This window comes from Rhinolophus sinicus, linkage group LG06 (assembly GCF_036562045.2).
Source record: "Rhinolophus sinicus isolate RSC01 linkage group LG06, ASM3656204v1, whole genome shotgun sequence".
In the NCBI taxonomy this organism is placed as follows: Eukaryota; Metazoa; Chordata; class Mammalia; order Chiroptera; family Rhinolophidae; genus Rhinolophus; species Rhinolophus sinicus.
The window spans coordinates 12,636,708-12,657,922 of record NC_133756.1 but is presented as its reverse complement, the minus strand read 5'-3'; the positions used below and the strand labels follow the sequence as shown (position 1 = coordinate 12,657,922).

Genomic DNA, 21,215 nt, shown 5'->3' with positions numbered 1-21,215 from the left:
CCATTTTTTCATTCCTTTCTCCCCAGTTGCCTTGGAAACCAGCCTCTCCCTCTTCTGGTCTCTTCGTGGTAAATTCCACCCCTCCTTTTTTCTTTCTCTCTAGTAACAGTCACCTGGTCATGACTTGGACAGTGTTTTCCCATCTGTGAGTGAACATACTCCGTCATGGTCAGATTGTCATCATGAAATTAGCCTCCCCTTTGCTTTATTTGCATCATTTCTCCAGCTTGCCATCTTTCTGTTGGTTGTCATGGTAACTGTACCCTCTGAAAGTCTCTAGGCAAAGGCTCTATAGTTAACAACCATCATGTGAGAGTGTCTGCCAATATGTGGCCATCGGTTTTAAAACCAGCCCCAGGCAGGTACCACAAAGTGGAGAGAACAAGTCTTTTGATCAAAGCAGATTTGATTGAGAAAACAAGGTACAGAAGACCCTGTGATCTGGTGTTCTCCAAATAATACATGTGGCTACAAGAGTGGCCATTATGCCAATGGTGATCTAAGTGATTGAGAAATGTATTGGCAGTTATTCCAGGCAGGCCTGTAGTATGCTCTAAACTTCAATCGTAGTGATGTGATCTGAGAGCTAGGCAAAGCCAAGTAATCTCAGGGAGAAAGCAATTAACTCTTAAATTGGCTAACAAGAGGTTAGTACAATAGCTATTTATGTAGGCACTTTTACACATTATTGAAAATTTCTCTGCCCTTAGGCTGCTATTGACTCTTTAGTGAGGCAGATGGGGTGTTACTATCATCATAATACAAAGTGTTCAACAAATGGTAGTTGTTCTGTGCCAGGGCATTATAGCAGGCACTTTTCAGACATTACTTCATTTTCTCCTTATGGTAATCCTGAAAGGTATTTAATGATAAGGAAATTGAGGCTAAGTGGTAAAGTTAATTGTGTGAAGTCACACACTGATGTAACAGAGCTGGGATTTGAACCCAGTCCATCTGATTCCAAAGCCTTTTCTTAAAGGTTGTAGAGTATCCTAGATTTTGGTTCTCTCTGGTCCTAATTTTCCTATCTCCACTTTTAATCTGAGGGTTGCTACTACTTTATCCTTTCTGCCTTCTTTATTTTTTTCCTCTACACATTTTGTAGGTTGTTTGTTTGTTTTTCTCTGTTCTCACCCCACCTCTTGCATCCTTTAGCCAGAGATGGAAAGTTTTGTCCTGCCTTCTGATTGTGTCTGAGTTTGCATTGTGGGATGAAAACAGTAGAGCAGCCACTCTTGCCTGATAACTGGTCAGATCTGATCCTGGAGAACGCCACCACTCACTGGCTCTAGCACTAGATGTTAGGTAAGCCACTTCTCTCCATTTAACAATTATTGAGTGCCTATTCAGTATCAGGTACTGTGCTAGGTACTGGAGATACAGCAATGACCTAGGCAGAGTCTGTTCCTTGCTTTTATGGAACTCACAGCCTGGAGTGGAAGTCAGACAATAAACAAGAGGTCGATTTATAATTTTACATTGTAATCAGTGCTATGAAGAAAAAGAACTGGGTGACGTGAAAGAAAGAATAATAGGGATAGATTTATTTCAGATAGGACTGACATCCCTCACGTAAAAGAGTTGGTAGTCGAAGCTCTGACACTAGCTAGTTGATGGCAGTTACGTGGAGAGCCTCTCAAGCTTGGGGACGTTGGTCCCGTAGCTCCCTACTGAGCCCTAGGTCTGCGCAGGCGCACTGACGGTTGTCATGGGGACAGCTGCTCCCGCGCAAGCGCAGATATGTTCAAGATGGCTGCGGTGGCGGCTGCGCGAACAGTATCTGTGGGCTCTGGGCTCCAGGGCCTGCAACGGACACTGCCTCTTGTAGTGATTCTCGGGGCCACGGGCACCGGCAAATCCACCCTGGCGCTGCAGCTAGGCCAGCGGCTCGGTGGCGAGATCGTCAGCGCTGACTCCATGCAGGTATGACAGTGCGGCTGGTCCCCGGCCTGTGAAACCCGGAGGCGGGTCTCTGGCCAGAGTGGATTCCCTGTGACATGCAGGTAGTTAGTGGGTGAACCCCGAGGTTTATGGGGCGGAGAGGGGTTGGTGAAAGGAAATCGTGATTATTAAGAGCCCACCATATGTCAGACATAGTGCCAGGAGTTTCACTTTCATCACTTCATTTATTTCTTAGGTCATTACTGTTTGTTAGGTACTATTATTATAATATCTCCACTTATGAGGGAATTCACCTAGGGAGGTGAAACAGACTTTCTCCATGTCACATAGCGAATAAGCGGAGGAACAAAGTTGACATATAGACGCCCACTAAATACCTTTTGAATGAAAATTATTACAGAGCTTTTGCTGTTTCGACTGTTAAGCGACACCAAGATAAGTCGGTTACTGCCTAAGAGTTGCTGCTGAGGGAATGGAACAGGGTGGATAGTAGGGAGATTTGAATTCTAGTCACCAGTCTGACATCGGCCACGTGACCTTAACTGTGTCGTTATTTTGGACTTATTTATCTGTAAAGTGGAGAAAATGCTACCTACCTCACGTGGCTGTGGTGGTTAATAAGTGAAGTGATTAATAAGCGAGATCATGAGTGTTAGAATGAAGAGATGGGTGGCCTGTTCTGAAGAAGGCCAGGAACTTGGTAAATGCTTGTTGAAGCTGAGATTTTTAACCCACTGGCTGATGGGAATCTGGAGGCTTTGTCCTCTTCCTTGAGTCAGAGGGAGGCCCAGAAGGAGTTCAGTACAGATGCCCTTGGGGGCATTTATGCTCCGATTTAGAGTGGGTGACATTTTGGGCAAATCTCTGATAGAGGAGTTACAAGTGCTGTTTGTTGAAGAGAATTTACAGTTGGGTTTTCACAGAGTAAATGAGATGCCTGGCGCTGAAGCTAGCTAGCATCTGATGGGTACTCGGCAAAGAGGGGCAGTCCTCCCCGCTTTACCTCGTAAGTCTCTGGGCAAAGTTTCTACCCTCGTTAGTTCATTTAGTGTGACCCGAGCATCAACACACATGAAATGATTAGGGTAATTCAGCAAATACTTGTTTGCAGCCTCTACTTTGTGCTAACTTGGAGAGACAGACTTGATATGAAATCCCAGCCCTGTCTTTTCTAAGATATGCGACTTCAGCCTGACTTCTTCATACCTTTATTTCTTTTTCTGTAAAATAGGAAGAATAATATCATTAACAACATTGTGATGATTAAATGAGATAAAGTATGTAAAACACTTAACAATACACAGCACATAGTAAGTGGTAAAAATATGATGGGTGCTATTTTTCTGAAAGGCCCTTTTGGAGAGACAAAACCATAATTCCTGTCCTCAGGAAAATTTAGTCCTGCTAAACATGAAACAAAACAGTTAATAAGTGTTTGAATTGTGCTGTTAATGATGCTTTGCAAAGTGGACGGGGTGGGGAGAAGAGAGACAAAAGTGTTAGATTTTATGATAGGAATGGTGTATCTTGATCCACTCAGATTTTTTTTCTGTGGTTATAAGTAATTAGAATATGAGAATTAAATTTCTTTCATCTGGGGGGAGGCCGTGAGGATAAATTAATATATGATAACACTGTGAAGATTATTGAGCTTTCTGGCTATAGGTTGTATTTAATTTTGATTATATCTTGGGTGTTCATAACATTTCCTTTTGGTCCCCATGGGAAAACTTTGACCTTAGATATTACTTTTCAGTCCAAATAATGAAATAAAGTATCTCTGCCCCATTCAGTGTGAATGTACCCAATTCTTCATATCTACCTCTGCTTACCATGCCCTTGTTAGGGTAGTGCTGCTTTGCTTGCTTTTTAGCCAATGGAAGGAGATGATGCTTTTCAGTGAGTTGAGGTTGACTCAGAAATTTTTTGGTAAGCATGTGAACAAAATGGCATTCTTAGTGTTGAATCACCAGGTCCTTGAAAGAACATTTTTAATTTCGAATAAATCTACAGGCAGAATAACAATAATAATAACTTAAATGCATATAGCACTGTTTATAAAATGCTTACATTTTTTTTATCCTCAACAATAACCTCATAAGGTAGATGTTATTATTTCACAGATATGTAAACAGGCTCAAGGCTTTACAGTAAGTAGCAGACATGAAGTTAAAACATCGGTCTCTACTTTTCCTGCCCAGCGCCTTATGTACACAAAGCCATCCCTTTACGTGAGGCAGGAGCTGTGGGATTCAATCATTAGAGAGTATTTCTTAATTTGTATGCCACTTTTCTTTGACAAGAGTGTGCTATATTTTGATCAGGATATAAAATGTATTTTAGAATTCATATTGTGAATCATAGTGTGAATTCATAGTGATGTCTGTCAAGTGAAGTGTTGAGCTGAGTGGTGGCCACATGATGCATTGCTTAGGGAGATAAAACGTGCTGCAACTAAGGGATCATTTAATGTCAATAATTTAATGATAGCAAAGACAGAGAATGTTTACTGGAACAAAGGGGGAAATCTGGCCTTGTGGAGAGCCTAGACAGAGCAGTACACTTCTTTCTTGTAACAGCCACACAGACCAAAGGGTGACGAAATGGAACGTGATGGTTAGAAATGTTTTCAAGTTTCCAAGTCAATCTTTTTAAAAACCAATATTTGCATTTTAGTAATACCTTTTGGAATGCTGTCCAGAATTTTGGATTTCAGAAGTGTACTAGTAACCCAAAAAGGATCGTAAAATACTGCCTTGAATTTTAAATTGTGTTGCACCTCATGGGTGGTGTGCCATCCCTTTGTCCTACCTTAACTGTAGGGTCATTTCAACCCCTACCAGGGGAGTTCCCATCCAGGGAAAGTGCTGGTTTTTGGTAAATGCTGACTACGTATTAAGGTAAAACCACAATGGAGTGTTAAGGGTATGTCTAGGATGATAATATTGTCATGGAGCCTGATCGATAATGACTTGCATCTGTGGCCATGTAACTGCTGAAGGTTCTGTGTGTCCTCGTTTCTGGTTCTTCTGTATGAGATTTGTTCAGTGGGAAGTCAGAACTCTGAGGGATTACTTGCTTAGGGACCCCTGCTGGGCTCTTCTGTGGATTCTCCATGGCAGTTCTGAGAAAAGGGAGAAACAACATTTATGCTTTGTTTTCTGAGTTTTCCAAACCTCAGGGTCACAAATTTTAGAAACGTAAGTATTTTCAGTCAGTAGCAAGAGTCTAAATTCAAGGAGTAGCAGGTAATACAATCCCTGTTTTCCAGGATGGAAAAACTGAGGTATAGAAAGATTACAGAGCAGGCTGGGGATCACACTGCAAGACACTTGCACACCTGGGAATTGGATCGGGGACTTCTGACTCATGTGCAGTGTCTCATATATTGCAGGAAGATGATACTGAAGGTCTTCTTTTCAGTCTGAGTCTTTTTCTTGGCATGTAAATTCAAGGTACAATGCATTGCCTTCAGTGACTGGATGAAACATTGTACTGAGAAATTTGAAGGCACTTGCCAAAAGACGTACAATGACTGCCTGGAAATACAGGCTACCAACTATACGCCAAGAGAAAATACACAAAGTGTTCTATTTGGGTTTGTAGAGAGGAAGTATCTCTACTGCCTTAGTTCGTCCAGTCCTGTGGAGAAGCAGTAGTCATACATAGCAGCACAGTTCCCTTTGTGTTCGTCTAAACCTACAAGAGGAGAAGCAAATTATTTTTGGCAGTCTCACTAGTAAGCAGGCTATGTGTCATTTAATAGATGTGGAGTTCTGCGTTCTTTTTGTCTGCTTTGGCACATAATTTAGGAGCAGTGTTTTTTTTTGTTTTTGGTTTTAGCAAAGGACCACTGTCTAATAGTGCTCAAGGAGATCTGGGATGCATGAGGGAGAGATATGAAAGGAGAGATGGGATAGTGGTTTCCTCTAGGACATGAAATAAGTCACGAAAACCTGTTAACCAGGACAGATGCGGGCTACTTGGAGGTTATTGGCGGAGGCAATCTTTTAAAAGGACTGAGCCTGACAAGAGGCCAAGAAGGAAATCTCAAAATTTTTGACTCATGTGAAAAATATGAGTTTCTAAGGTCCCTTGGTTCACCTTCATTGTAAGTGAATTTAGTTTTCCTTTGGCTACAGTATTAAGCTTGGGTGAGTTGTACATATACACTTTTTTTGCAGCTATGGGAAGAACTTTGGAGTCAAACTTCCTATGTTACTATGTAAAGAAAGAGAAGTGACTCCTGGCCAAATAGGAAATCGTAGGAGAGCATAACTCGGACTTGGAGGTTCAGATTTGTGAGTATCAGGTGGTGCCCTGATGCTTTAGAGTCTGGGGCTCCATTTTAAAAAGGAATATATGTTTGAGGGGTAAAAGTTATTTGGGGTGTATAGGAATTCATCTGTGTGTGTATTCATACATATCTAGTATGGCTTAACCGAATTGATTTTGGTTTTGTATGTAGTTTGTTGAATAAATTTGAATCAGACAGGGTCCTTTTTGTCTCTTTGCTTACCTTTGGAGCCCTGCTTCTGTGCTGGAGCCTCACCACTGCTCCCTTCTCATTGTTCAAGTTCTTAGCACTGTACCGTAGATGATAATAATAATAATATTCAAATAATAATAATACCCTGTTTCCCCGAAAATAAGGCCTAGCCGGACAATCAGCTCTAATGTGTCTTTTGGAGCAAAAATTAATATAAGACCCGGTATTATATTCTATTATATTACACCCAGTCTTATATTATATAAGACCAGGTATTATGTTAATTTTTGTTCCAAAAGATGCATTAGAGCTGATTGTCTGGCTAGGTCTTATTTTCGGGGAAACACAGTATATATGCCAAACACTGTTCTAAAAGTTTGACATACATTAGGTTGGTACAAAAGTAATTGCGGTTTAAAAGGTTAAAAATAATTGCAAAAACCACAATTACTTTTTCACTAACTTAATATTACCTCATTTAAGACCCTCATCACAACCATATGAGGTAGGTACTATTAGTAGCTCACCCCTACCAAGAATTACTTTCTTCAGCCCTCATCTCCATGCTAGTCTTAAGTTTTTCCCCCACCTCTTCCTATTTATCCATTCATTCTCCATCCATTTGTTGCCTGTATTCCACTGTATACATTTCATTAGGCAGAGAAGGAAGAAGAATATTCTTGACAAAAAGAACAGCATGAGCAAAGCAGAGGAAGAATGAGAAAGTGCGCAGGACGTTTTCAAGGAATGACCAGTAACTATCTGGCATCTGGAAACTTGAGGGACAGCAGTAGGAGCTGAAATTAAAACTGTGGATTCTGGGAACAAGTTTTAGAAGCCCTTGAAAGGCATGCCATGAAGTTTGGGGTTTTAAACAGGTAAATAATAGTAAATCTTTTTCATAAGGTAACTTAGATGGCTGAGTGGAGGTTGGGTTAGGAAGGGATACACAGTTTAGGATTCTGTTTATTCAGTTCAGCCTGAGTGAAAAAGCCTGGAGTTGTGCTGTGGCTGGGGATAAGAGGTAACCATTTTGACATTTGGAGACAGAACTAGTAGGATTTTGGTTAATGAAATGGAAGCATTGTGAGAAAAAATGTTGGAGAACAAAAGCCTTTTTGTGTTTGGAAAAAAGGACACATGCTTATTGAAAAAAATCCAGATAACATAGAAAAGTACAAAGGAAATGTCATCATAGTCTTTGCATCCAGAGATAACCATTTTAAAATTTGGTATACATCCTTCCAGACATTTGTCTATGTATTTATGCATATGTGTACATGTAGTTTTTTCCCCCCAATTTTTTTATTGTGGTAAACTACACATAAAATTTACTATCTTAACTATTTTTAAGTGTACAGGTCAGTGGCATTAAACACATTCATAATGTGTAACTGTTACCACCACCATCTTCATAACTCTTTTTATGTTATAAAACTGAAACTGTGCTCATTAAACAGTAACTCCCCATTTCTCCTTTCTGCCAGCCCTTGGCAACCACCATTCAACTTTCTATGTCTATGATTGTGATTATTCTTAAGTATTTCATATAAGTGGAATGTTATAGTATTTGTGTGTTTTTTTGTGACTGGCTTATTTCACTTAGCATAATGTCCTCAAGTTTCATCCACATGTATGTTTTTACATAAGTTGATGCGTACATTTCATGCTGTTCTGTGTCCTGCTTTCCCCCCCTCTTAACAGTATGCTATGGATATCTTTGTGTGTTAATGTGTATAACTCCACTTCAGTGGTCTCAATTTGGGGTAATTTTGCCTCCTAAGGGACACTGGGCAATCTCTGGAAACATTTTTGGTTTTAACAAGTGGGGCGATGGGTTCCTGCATCGAATGGGTAGAAACCAGTAATGCTGCTAAACGTCATACTATGCATAAAACAGACCCTCACGACAAAGAATTATCTGGCCCAATATATCAGTATATAGTACTGAGGTTGAGAAATCCTGTTCTACATTATTATCATCTTTAAATTTTGAAGCAATTGTAGATTTATACAAGAGTTGCAGAGTCCAGAGAGTTCTTGTATACCTTTCACCCACCGTCTGAAATTAACATCTTACATCATCATGGTACATTTATCAAAACTAATACATTAACATAGGTATAATACTGTTATCTGTAGACTTTATTTGGATTTCAGCAGTTTTTCTACTAATATCCCTTTTCTGTTTAGGATGCCATACTGCTTTTCGTCATCATGTTTCCTTAGTCTCCAATCTGTGACAGTTTTCAGTCTTTCCTTGTCTTTCATGATTTTGATACTTTTTAAAGGAAACTGGTCACCTGTTTTGTAGACTGCATCTCAGTTTGGGTTTCTTATGATTAGATTGGCATTATGGGTTTTGGGAAAGCATACCACAGAGGTGAAGTACCCTTTTCATTTCATTATATGGGGGTGTGATATCATCATGGTATCACGATATCAACATGACTTATTTCTGGTGATGTTAACTATGATCATTTGGTTTAGGTTGTGTCTGCCAGATTCCTATGCTGTAAAGTCAGATTTTTTTCCCCTTTCTATACTCTATTTTTCAGAAATGAGTTGCTACCGTGTTTCCCCGAAAATAAGACCGGGTCTTATATTAATTTTTGCTCCAAAAGACGTATTAGGGTGTATTTTCCGGGGATATTTTGTTTTTGCATGTACAACAATCTACGTTTATTCAAATACAGTCATGTCATTTTCTGGAACATCGTCATAATGTACTAAATGCGTCCGTCTGGCTGGTGATCTTAACTGGGGCTTATTTTTGGGGTAGGTCTTATTTTTGGGGAAACACGGTAAGTCCAATCCACATTGAAGGGGAGGGGAGTTAAGCTTGACCTCTTGGAGGGAGGAATATCAAAGAATTTGTGGACATATGTAGAAAGCACCACAGTAATTAATAAATATTTTAGAGGAGATACTTTGAGAGCATTTATCAATGAATGGCTTTTTTGTACTGTAGTTACTGTGATAATTTCCGTCATTCCTTCTACTTTTATTAATTGAAATCTTTGGCAAAGATTTGTCTTTTCTCCCCCATTTACAATTCTAAGTTATTTATTTTGTTGCTCAAATTATTCCAACTTTGGTTATTGGGTGCTCTTTCACGTTGACTCTGTGTTCTTTGTCATGCCCTCTATTTGCTTGTTTGTTTAGCACTTCTTACTTTCTGGCACTACAAGATACTCCCAGCTTAATTTGTCCTGTCCCTGCCCTAGAATCAGCCATTTCTTCAAGGATCCCTGGTTCCTTTTATTGGTGAATGGTATTTAGAAACCAAGATCTGGGTGCAAGGCGTGCTTGTTGGTACTGGGATATCATTGCTTCTAGTCCCTTCAGTGGAAAGAGCTAGGAAACATATGTATGTACCCTAATCGGTGTGTACACAAATACCTGTACTTCTGTATCTGTGTCTATATTAAAATAAACATGAGTTTATACTGGTATCTCTGACTACTCTGGCACCACAGGATTCATTCTAGTCTTCCTCCCTTGCTTATTTGTGACTTCTTTCTCTGAATGTAAGAAATCTGGCTCTCATCATCTACAATATATTTACTGATTTGTTACTTATATATATATTTTTTTGTAGTTTTAGTAGTTACTTCTGTGAGAAAGAAATTTACCAACTTAGTTCTTTTTGTTCATTTTAACTTTATAGTATCCAGTCATAACATTTTTTTTCACAAAGTTACCTTATTTTGCTGTGTATAATGTGCACTTTATTACCCAAATTTGTGAGGGGAAAAACAGGGATGCTCATTATACATGGGTAGTACTAATTCCGTATCTATATAAATGTTTTTATTATTTATTTATTTATTTTTTTGGAACAGGACTTTATTGGGGAACAGTGTGTACTTCCAGGCCTTTTTTCCAAGTCAAGTTGTTGTCCTTTCAATCTTAATTGTGGAGGGTCCCGTTCAGCTTCAAGTTGTTGTCCTTTCAGTCTTAGTTGTGGAGGGTGCAGCTCAGCTCCAGGGCCAGTTGCCGTTTTCTAGTTGCAGGGGGCACAGCCCACCATCCCTTGCGGGAGTCGAACCGGCAACCTTGTGGTTGAGAGCCCACTGGCCCATGTGGGAATCGAACCGGAAGCTTTCAGAGTTAGGAGCATGGGGCTCTAACCGCTTGAGCCACAGCGCCAGCCCCTATATAAATGTTTTTAATTCTTTTATTTATACTTATGAGTTAAAAGTGTAACTCTAGAGATCAATAATGATATGTGTATGCAAAATAATACCCTGGAACATGATAATAGGTTTTGTTGAACTTATGACGAACTTGGAACAAAGAAGATGTCTTGACCTTCTATGATGTGTAAATATCGTAAATTTGTTACCAGTACATAAAATTTCTTGTACCATAATATGTTGAAAAATATTGAAATTCCTTTATAATACAAAAAACAAGTACCTAAATGTAAACAAAAATTTGAATTAAAAAATGAAAATGAAAGATTTTTTCCCCTGAATGTTTGGGCAGAAAACGTGGGTGTGCATTATATCGGGCAAAATACAGTCCTTAGGTCAGCTCCTTTTTTGCCCTCACCCCTTTCAAATGAGTTTATATCAAACATTTGTAATACAGTTAGATTCACTTGTTACAGTGTGTATTCTATCCTGGGCTCCCCAGCCATTCTGGTTATTAAAAAAAAATGCATACAGTAAAGTGCATTTTTTGTTATGTACAATTAGTTCTGTGGGTTTTGCCAAATGCAGAGTTAGGTATCCACCATCACAGTACCATACCAAACAGTTCTATCACTATAACAATTGCCTTTTGTGACCTCTTTGTAGTCAACTTCTGTACCTTTCTCAAACTTTTGGCAACCACTGATCTGTTTTCCATCCCTATAGTTTTGCCTTTTCCAGAATGTCATATACATGGAAGTCATAATATGCAGCTTTTGGGGTCTGACTTTTTTCACTTAGCAAAATACATTTAAAATTTTTTTGAGTTTTATTAGTTCATTACTCTTTATTGCTGAGTGTTATTCTGTTGTATGATGTACCATGGTATATTCATTCATCTATGAAAGGACATCTGGGTTTACAGTTTTAGCAATTATAAAGAAAGCTATTATAAACATTTATGTACAGTATTGTTTAACTTTACAGGATTGGTATAACTCTATAGGAAACTACTAAACTATTTTCAAAAATGGCTGTACCATTTTGCATTCCTACCAGCAGTGAATGAGAATTTCCTTTGTAATCTCTCCGGCATTTGGTACTTTTTTTTTTTTTTTCAGTTTTAGCAATTCTAGTAGTTGTGTACTGGTATCTCATGGTGGTTAACTTACATTTCCCTAAAGGCTAATGATGTGGAACATTTTTTCACGTTCTTTTTTGCCATCTGTGTATTATCTTTGGTGAAGTGTGTCAGATCTTTGGGGGGGGTGTTGTGTCAGATCTTTGTGGGGGGGGTGTTGTCTTATTGTTGAATTTTAAGAGTACTTTTTATATTCTGTGTACAAATCCTTCATCAGATATGTTATTTGTAAATGTTTTCTCCTATTCTTTGGTTCATTTTCTCATTTTCTTCAGTGTCTTTCAAAAAAAAAGTTTCAGATTTTCACTTGTCTAATTTTTTATTTTATGTATTGTATCTTTTTTCTTTTGTGGATTGATTGTGTCTTTAAAAACTCATTGCCAAACCCACAGTCATACAGATTTTCTCCTGCTTTTTAAAGAGAAGTTTTATTTTTACAAAAGTTTTATTGCATTGCATTTTATATTTAGGTCTGTGATCTGTTTTGAGTGAATTTTTGTGTAAGGTGTGAGATATGTATGGATGTCCAGTTGTACTAGCACTGCTTTTGAAAGACTATCCTTTTTCCATTGAATTGCCTTTGTACCTTTGTCAAAAACCAATTGTATTTGTGTGGGTCTATTTCTGATGTCTCTTTTCTGTTCCATTGATCTGTGTGTCTATTCTTTTGCTAATATTACATTGTCTTGATTACCGTAGCTTTATAATAAATCTTGAAATTGGATAGTGTAAGCTCTCCGACTTTCTACATTACTGTGTAGAATTCCATTTTATAGGTTTATCATAATTTATTTAACCAGGTTTCTGCTGAAGGACATTTGGAGTGTTCAGTTTTTTGCTATAGTAAATGAGGCTGAGGTGAACATCATTGCACATCTTTTTGCACTTGTGTGATTCTCTTCAGGGTAAATTCTTAGAATGGGATTGCTGGATGAGAGGATGTCCATATTACTTTTTTTTCTTCTTCTAATTTTCTAAGAGCTTTATTAGAAGATACATTATTTTTCTCAATTGAGGTGAAATTCACATAACAGTAACCATTTTAAAGTGAACAGTTTGGTAGCATTTAGTACATTTACAATGTTGTACAGCCACCACCTTTATCTAGTTCCAAAATATTCCCGTCACCCCAAAAGAAAACCCTGTACCCATTAAGCAGTTACTTCCCCCTTTCCTGTGACAACCACCAGTCTGCTTTCTGTCTCTATAGAGTTTACCTATTTTGGATGTTTCATATGAATGAGATCATACAATATGCAACCTTTTGTGTCTGGCTTCTTCACTTACATTAGTTGTAGCAATATTGCTACTTCATTCCTTTTTATGGTTGAATAATATTCCATTGTATGCATAGATCACAATTTGTCCATCTGATAATGGACATTAGCACCTGTAAGCAGTTGTGAGTATGCTGCTGTGATCATGTGTGTACATGTATTTGTTTTCAGTCATTTTGGGCATACAGCTAGGAGTGGAATTGCTGGGTCATATGGTAATTCTGTGTTTAACTTTACAGGAAACTGCCAAACTCTGTTTACACAGTGGCTACACCATTTTACATCTCCACCAACAATGTACGAGGATACCAATTTCTTTAACACTTGTTATTTTCCTTTTCTTTCTTTTTCCTTTTTTTCTTTCTTTCTTTCTTTTCCCCCCTACCTTATAGTCTTCTAGTGGGTGTGAAAGTGGTGTCTCATTGTGGTTTGGGTTTAAATTTCCCTCATGGCTAATGATATTGGGCATCTTTTCATGTATTTGTTGGCCATTTGTGTATTTTCTTTGGGAAAATACCTATTTAGGTCCTTTGCTCATTTTTAAATTTGGTTGGTTGTCTTTTGGTTGTTGAGTTGCACATATTATATTTTGATACATATTGCCAGACTGCTTTCAAGAAAGTTTGTACCAGTGGTATGTCTGTTTCCCCTCACCCTGGCAATTTGTGTATTACCTGTCTTTTTCATCGATGTCAGTCTGGTAAACAAGAAATGGATTTCGTTCTAATTTCATTTATTAGGTTAATTGTCTTTTCAAGGGTACATTGACCATTTGTGTTTTTCTGTTTTGAATTTCCTGTCCATACTTGTTGTGCCCACTTCTATATAATGGTTTTCATTTTTGTATTTATTGAGTTGTAAGAGCTTTTTGTGTATTGCGAGTTTTAACCCTTTGTATAGTCTCATATATTGGAAGTATTTTTTCACTTGGTCATTTGCCTTTGACTGTCATGATTTTTTTTTTTTTTTTTTTGCCATGTAAAGGTTATAAATTAGTATACTCTTGTACGCTTTTCAGGACTACAAAAAAATGCTTGTCTGAAGTTTATAACGCATTTAGCTGTTGGAACTTACAGATGCAAATTAAAAATGTCATTGATTTCTAGTGTAAATGAAGATCTACCTACCGGGTCTTCACTGCACCTGTTGCTCTTCCTGTGGAGTCCCTTACACATGTGTGTAGGTAATTGCAGATGAAATATGGGATTCTTCATTGTCCCGGCTTACTCAGATCTGCATACCTTTGGTTAGCTACCCAATGAATTTCCTTTTCTCTGGGGAGGTAGGGGGTTTACATCCTGTTGCACCGCACAATACTTGTAACAGGGTTCTCACTACTAGCTGCACACTGCAATCACCTGGAGAGGCTTATAGTGTTCAATAAATATTGATTATAATTAGATGATTTGCTTAACTCTTCAGGTGTCAGTATTCTCTCCTAATTTATAGTCAATCTTTATTCTAAGGTCTTTATTTAGCCTACAGTGTTTCCCCGAAAATAAGACCGGGTCTTATATTAATTTTTGCTCCAAAAAAACGCATTAGGGCTTATGTTCAGGGGATGTCATCCTGAAAAATCATTCTAGGGCTACTTTTCTGGTTAGGTCTTATTTTCAGGGAAACATGGTAGTAGGCAGTTTAATTTACTGGGAAAACTGGGTTTTAGTCTCAGCTTTGCCACTAACTCACTATTTTGTCACTTTGGACAAGTGACAGCCCCTCTCTGTGCTTAAGTTCTTCTTTGGATATATTAGGGAAGGGAAACTGATTGGATTAGTTCAGGGATCGCAGACTTTCTGTTAAGGTCCAGGTAGTAAATAATTTAGGTTTTGTGCGCCATACGGTGTCTGTCTGTTACAGTGTCTGAAGTTCCTTGCAGTTCTGGTATTTTGTGGTTCTCTTCTTTCAAACCCTAAGCAGGAGTCTCACCTTAAAGAGCCAAGGAAAATCTTTTTTAAATATATCAGTTAAATATAGATGACATCAAGCACTCATATAGTGCTTCTATTTGCCTGGCACTATTCTAAACATTTTACATATATTAACTAATCATCAGACTAACCCAGTGAGGAGTATAGGTGCTATTACTTCCGTTTTGTAGATGAGAAAATTTGAGGCCAAGAAAAATTAGATAAATAACCTGTCAAATGAAGGCTACAGCTGGGTAGTAGTGTCAGAATTTGAACCCAGGCGTCCTGCCTTCATTGTACTCTATTGCTTCCCCTAACTTAGATGTATACCTCCAAATAATGGAGCACCTTGGCTATTATACTCTATCACAGGTATCCTAAGATAAAATATCTGACACCATCAGAATTAGGCAATCATGAGATTGTAAAGATGACCACAGAATGGAACCTTTATTAATTTTATTTTCTCAAAAGAACCCTTTTGTTTCAATCTCAGCATTATAGTCACATGGCGTTGTCTGTGTCTATATTTCTGTCTTTCTATAACACTTACTCTTGAGAACCTTCGCGGGGATCAGTATATGTTAAGCTAGTTGTCTTCTCCGTTTCTGGAACTTTATTTCACCTTAGTAGGAATTAATTAAGTAAGCCAGTAGACCAGAGTCAAATAGGGATAAAAATTCTACTGGAAGGAGGCAGCAGAAACAGTTTGGGTTGTGTTATAGGCAGAGCATCCGGGCTGTAGTCCTGTCTCTACTACCAGCCAGTTATATGGGCAGGGGAGCTCTCTGAGCCTCAGTATTCCAAGTATACAATTTCCAGTGATTGGACTAGATGGACGGTTTCTGAATTTCCTTATATCCATGCTTTCGACTTTTAAGCAGCCAATGCAAAGGTTCTGCATTATAAAGTTTCTCATGTTTTAACTTAAAAGTATGTGCCAATTTTGCATTCTCTGCCCTAATCTGTCTATATTTATTTAGATGTGAAAATGTTTCAAATTCTTTCTACCACTTAGTAAGATTGATACTGTGGAAGAATGCATCCTGTACATGTACTTTTCCGTTCGAGAAGCATGGCCTTCTATTAACGATTGTAGTCCCTTTTCCCTTAAAGAGAGCTAGGCATAGGAAGAATAAAAGTCATGATCTGAGCTATGAGTTCCAAACCACTCCTCTCACCAGACTGACTGAATAGGTCAGGTACAGGTTCTTCCTCTTACCAAGCATCTTAATATCTGTCTGATTTATTCAGCATGTCTGCAGATGAATTTCTGCCAAACAAAGCTGAAGGGAGTAGTTGCCTGCCATGATGTTCCTACAGGTAATTCATTCTTTCTAACCTAGTAACATGTAAATTTTTTTAAAAAGTCATCCTTTTATTAAAGAAAAGTTAGCCAAGAGACTGACCTTTTCCCTACTCTTCAACATCTCAGTTGAATAATCAAACTCAAATTCAATTTCTTTTCATCACAAAAGAAAATCAACTTTCTGGTGAGTGCCAACATTCTTAAAAAAAATTTTTTTTTTCTTTCACTCTCCAATGCCAAAACTTTTTTCTGTGAAGCTTGGACTGTTAGAATTAGAAGGGATGTTAGTTAGATGTGAGAAACTTGAGGTTTCAAGAGAGAAAGCTGACTTCCCAAAGTCACAAAGCTTATTTGTACAGAACAAAGATTAGCAACATGGTGGAAAAAGAACACTGACTGTGAAGTCAGGAGACCGGGTTCCAAGTTTGCCTCTGCCACTAACTAACTGTGTGACTTTGGGCAGGTTACCTAATACGTCTCATCTTCTATCCTCATTGGTAAAATGGGCGCAGCATAACTTCATAGGGTGTGAAATTCTTAGTGTAGGATCTAGCAATTGGTACCTCAGACACCCAGTATTTATGAAGTATATTCCAAGTATTAGGCACCGTGCTAGGTGCTGGAGCCAGAGAGAAGACGCACAATTTCTACCTTCAGAGCTTGTAGTCTAGTGGGGGAGATAGAAATCTTTTTAACACGTTGTGTACGGATCATGAGAATCTTCGTTTTTCTGTTTCCCACTGCACAAAGGAAGCTGCTTTCTGCAGTATCACACCAGGAGGGATTACTAACATCATAGGTGAGTAAATCCTAAAAAATTCCATAGAAAAATAATAAATGACATAGAAGCATTTACGCTTTAAAGAGAAGAGTGCATTTTAAAGTAGTTTCTTTTAAAAACCTGCCGGAACATAGGGGTATGAGGGATTTAAACCCCGCCGTACGCAACGTGTTAAGTTGTGTACAATAAGTTCTGTGATAGAGGTAAATATAGGGGACTGTGGGAGCACAGATGGGGAGGACTGGGGAGGGAAATCAAGGCAGGCTTTCATTAGGACGTAATGCTAAAGAGTTCGGGGCTGGATGAGATCCGACTTTCACTTTAAAAAGATCACTGGCTGCAGTGGGGACATATATTGGAGGGGTTGTATCCTAAAGGTAGGAAGATCCATGAGGAAGCTGATGGAAGAGTCTAGTTAAGAAATCATGAAGCCTTCAATTGATGTAATGGCATGGGAAAGGTAGTAATGGTGGTGAGCTTTGAGATAATTCTAGGGACTAGTATGGTTAGAAGTTGAGACAGATTGGAAATGTGGGAGGGAGAGAGAGACAGACAGAGATATTAGGATCACTTCAAGATTTTTGGTTTGATTATCTAGGTAGTTCATTCAAGTATGGCTGGGACGATACGGAGTTCGATTTTGGACATAACAGGGTTCAGGTGCCTGTTTGGAGTGACGATGATGATGAAAATGAGGATAATGCTAGCTTGCTAACATTTATTCACTGCCTCCTATAGAGCAAGCCCTGTTTCATATGCTTGCATGTATTAATTATTCATTTCTCACAGTTAACCCTTTGAGGTTAGATTTAAGATTATCCTCACTTTAGGGGGTGGCCGGATGGATCAGTTGGTTAGAGCGCGTGTGCTGAACAAAGCGTTGCTGGTTCGATTCCCACATGGGCCAGTGAGCTGCACCTTCCACAACTAGACTGAAAGACAACGACTTGGAGCTTATGGGCCCTGGAGAGACACAATGTTCCCCAATATTCCCCCAAAAAATTAAAAAAAAAATTATCCTCACTTTATATAAATAAGAAATCTGAGGCATAGAGAGATTAAATAACTTGTGCAAGGTTACATAGAGCCAGGACTTAAATCCAGAGTCCCGACTGTTAACTACTTCACTATCTTATATGCCCCGCATTCATGATGGAAATGTCCACTAGGCGGTTACGTATCCAGCTGTGGCATTATGAGAGAGGAGGAGATTGCAGGTGTGGGTCTTGGGAGTTACCAGCACAAACATGGTTATGGAAGCCATGAATGTCAATCAGAGAAAGTTTGTGGTATAGAAATGGCAGGTCGATGCCATAAAAACTGCCATTTTTCAGTATTGTTCCCACGACAGACATTGCTGATAGATCAGTGGCTGGCCTCAGTAAAGGAAACTGAGGAAAGGCCAGTTATTTCTATCTGTGTCTCTTACTAGCCTGGCCTCCTTGAGGACAGGGAAGAAAAGCTAGAGAGACTGGTGCCATCGAAGCCCCAAAGGAGAGTGATTTATGAAGGAGGGAGAGCTCAGTACCGTGTTTCCCCGAAAATAAGGCCTATCCAGATCATCAGCTCTAATGGTCTTTTGGAGCATTTTAATATAAGACTGGGTCTTATATAATATAAGACCGGGTATAATATAATATAATATAATATAATATAATATAATATAACATAACATAATATAATATAAATAATATAATACTGGGTTTTATATTAATTTATGCTCCAAAAGATACATTAGAGCTGATGGTCTGGCTAGGTCTTATTTTCGGGGAAACACGGTAGTATCAGATTGGGGCTTTTTCCATTATGTGTTTTGAGAGGTGAGTAGAAAACTGTTATATTTAGCAGTCAGGTTCATTAGTGATCCCAGGGAGTGAGATATCCATAGAGTTGTGGGGTGGGTGGTGGGAGAGGGCAGCAGCAGATAAGGTGGATGGTTGTATTGATCCGTAATCCAAGATCGTGGTTTTCCAGGCAGGTATAACCCATAGTGGCAAGAAAGTGATGGAAGGATTTCAGGATCTAATTTGGATTGGGAAGGAAATGTAAGGAGAAGATAACTTGGAGAGAAGGAACCAAACTAGGGGGGCAGCGTTTCCTCTCGCTTGTAGACGGCTGTGTTGGGGCATCAGAGCCAGCCAGGACCCAGACAGAGCTTCGTGATCTGCCTAGTGCCCAGGGTACTGCTGCTGGGCACACTCATTAAGACCACCCTACAGCATGACAGCCCCAAAGGGTTGGAGCATAATGAGTGGGATCTTTGCTGTACACTTAAAGATTTGGGAGAGTTTCTCCACAGTGACGTTTCTTTAGATCAGGGTTTCTCACCTTCCGGACTGTTGACAATTTTGGGCCAGATAATTCTTTGTTGTGAGGGCAGGGATTTGTCCAGTGCATTGTAGAATGTTTAGCAGCATCTCTAGCCTCTACCCACTAGGTGCCAGCAACACCCCCACCCCTGCAGTTGTGACAGCCAAAAACGTTTCCAGACATTGCCAAAAGTCTCCTGGTAGATAGATTCACTTCTGGGTGACAACCACAGCTCTAGATTCTGCTGGGTTTCCTCTGCTGGGTCTCTTGAAGATTTCCCTCACTGTCATTAGCTTCTCTGAGCACTTCAGCTCTGTTGGTTTGGGGAGGACAGGTTATTTCAGCTTTCTGGCCTTTCCCCAAATTTTTTTAGTCTGGAAATAAACTCTCAATAGAGGTCAAAGAGGCATATGTCCTTATAGTACCCAGTTAGATACCTAGAACATTAAATGTTTAGGGGTTATATTTAGAGAAGTTTGTACAATGAAACTTTAATGTCTGTCTTATAAACTTTTATATCACTTATCTCTTTATAGTAGTTATTTCTATCTGTGTCTCTTACTAGCCTGGCCTCCTTGAGGACAGGGACCCTTTCTTAACCTTCTTTGCATGCCTAACATCTGTGGAGTACCTGGCACATAGTAGGCTCTCAGTACATGTTACTGAGATAAATCAGTTATCTCAGCAAAGTAGGCTAAGTAGGTTGAACCTGTAATTTTTCAGAGTATTTCAGTTGTCAGGCCTCACAAAGAGGCCAGAATTCCCTTAATATTGTCAAAATCTGATTTGTGCAGAAAGAAGCATTTTATCCAGTCACTTCTATGTACGCAGGTCTCAGGTATCCACTGGGAGAATGGAAAATGGAACAGAGTGACATGCTTCCTTTAAAAGATAACAAAGGGACTTTTCGCTCTTCCTAGCACCCAGGTCTGATAGTTCTATAGGTAGAGAAACTATAATTAAAGCTGGAAAAGATGTGAAATGTAAGGCAATAAGCTACAAACCTAACTATTCTGTTAGAAGAATGTTTTCTAGGGAAGTAATAAAATTATAAGCCCAATTGTGATGTGTACAATATGAGTATCTTTATAGACCAAATGTGACATTTACAAAATTGATTGGTTTTTTGGCTTAGATATTTGGTTTAGATATTTATCCTTAGTGCAAATATGTAAAACATTGCTGTATTTTTGCTTTTTGGCTATGCAGTGATTTTACTTGATTAATAATGTACACCATAACATGCATGATTCATAACTGTACAGTTCAATAAATTATCAAAAACTGGAAATACCTATAGAATGTGCTGGTAGAGATGTTTACATTCTGGCTTTTTTGGAGGTAGGAGGTGGTAATTGTACATTTGCAATTGTGCGTTTCCTTAACATTAATCTCTGTTAAAAATGAGGATCCATTTACAGAGTTCAGAAATGTTCTGGCAAAATTGAGTCATTGCTATGTAAGTTCTTTAACATTGGGTCATTTGGAACTCGAAGCTACAACAGAGCCAACTACAGGCTGTGGGAAAGGAAGGAGAGGAACATGCAGTTATTAACTCCTTTTCCCCTTTGATTGTTTTCATTTGCACGGAAGAGCCCAGTATACAGTGTACTTGTATGGCACTTTATAACGACAGGAGGAAGTATTGTTCAAGATAGACAGAAAAGAACACCCTATGATTTAAGATTCCATCAGTATTCACGTGTAAGAATCCAAGTGTGTTGTCAGGCACAGATTAAATGAATTTAAGGCAGAGCTGGTTCTTTCTATGTGACTATATTTTTTCTGTGCACTGTTTTACTAATTAATAGTTTTCTTTTACTTGAAGATAGCTTATATCCTTGTTGGATAAATAACCTCAGTAGCTAAGAGCACAGAGGCTTCAGAATGATGAACAGTGACACTAAAATTATTTCCCATTCTCCCTGTGTTGTGACAGGAGCAGTGGTAGTGGTCA

At 38.7% G+C, this 21,215-nt stretch overlaps 1 protein-coding gene across 2 annotated transcripts in view; it reads left to right on the top strand.

Moving 5' to 3' along the window:
- Nucleotides 1–1,724: 1,724 nt before the first annotated feature.
- Nucleotides 1,725–21,215, top strand: part of TRIT1 (tRNA isopentenyltransferase 1) — a 38,887-nt gene continuing 19,396 nt past the window's right edge. The window contains exon 1 of one of the 2 annotated variants that reach the window (XM_019737163.2): nt 1,725–1,923. In XM_019737163.2, the coding sequence (XP_019592722.2) occupies nt 1,741–1,923 (183 nt within the window). In that variant the 5' untranslated portion in view covers nt 1,725–1,740. The remainder of the gene's footprint in view (nt 1,924–21,215) is intronic. The other variant, XM_074334473.1, reaches the window with a different exon arrangement.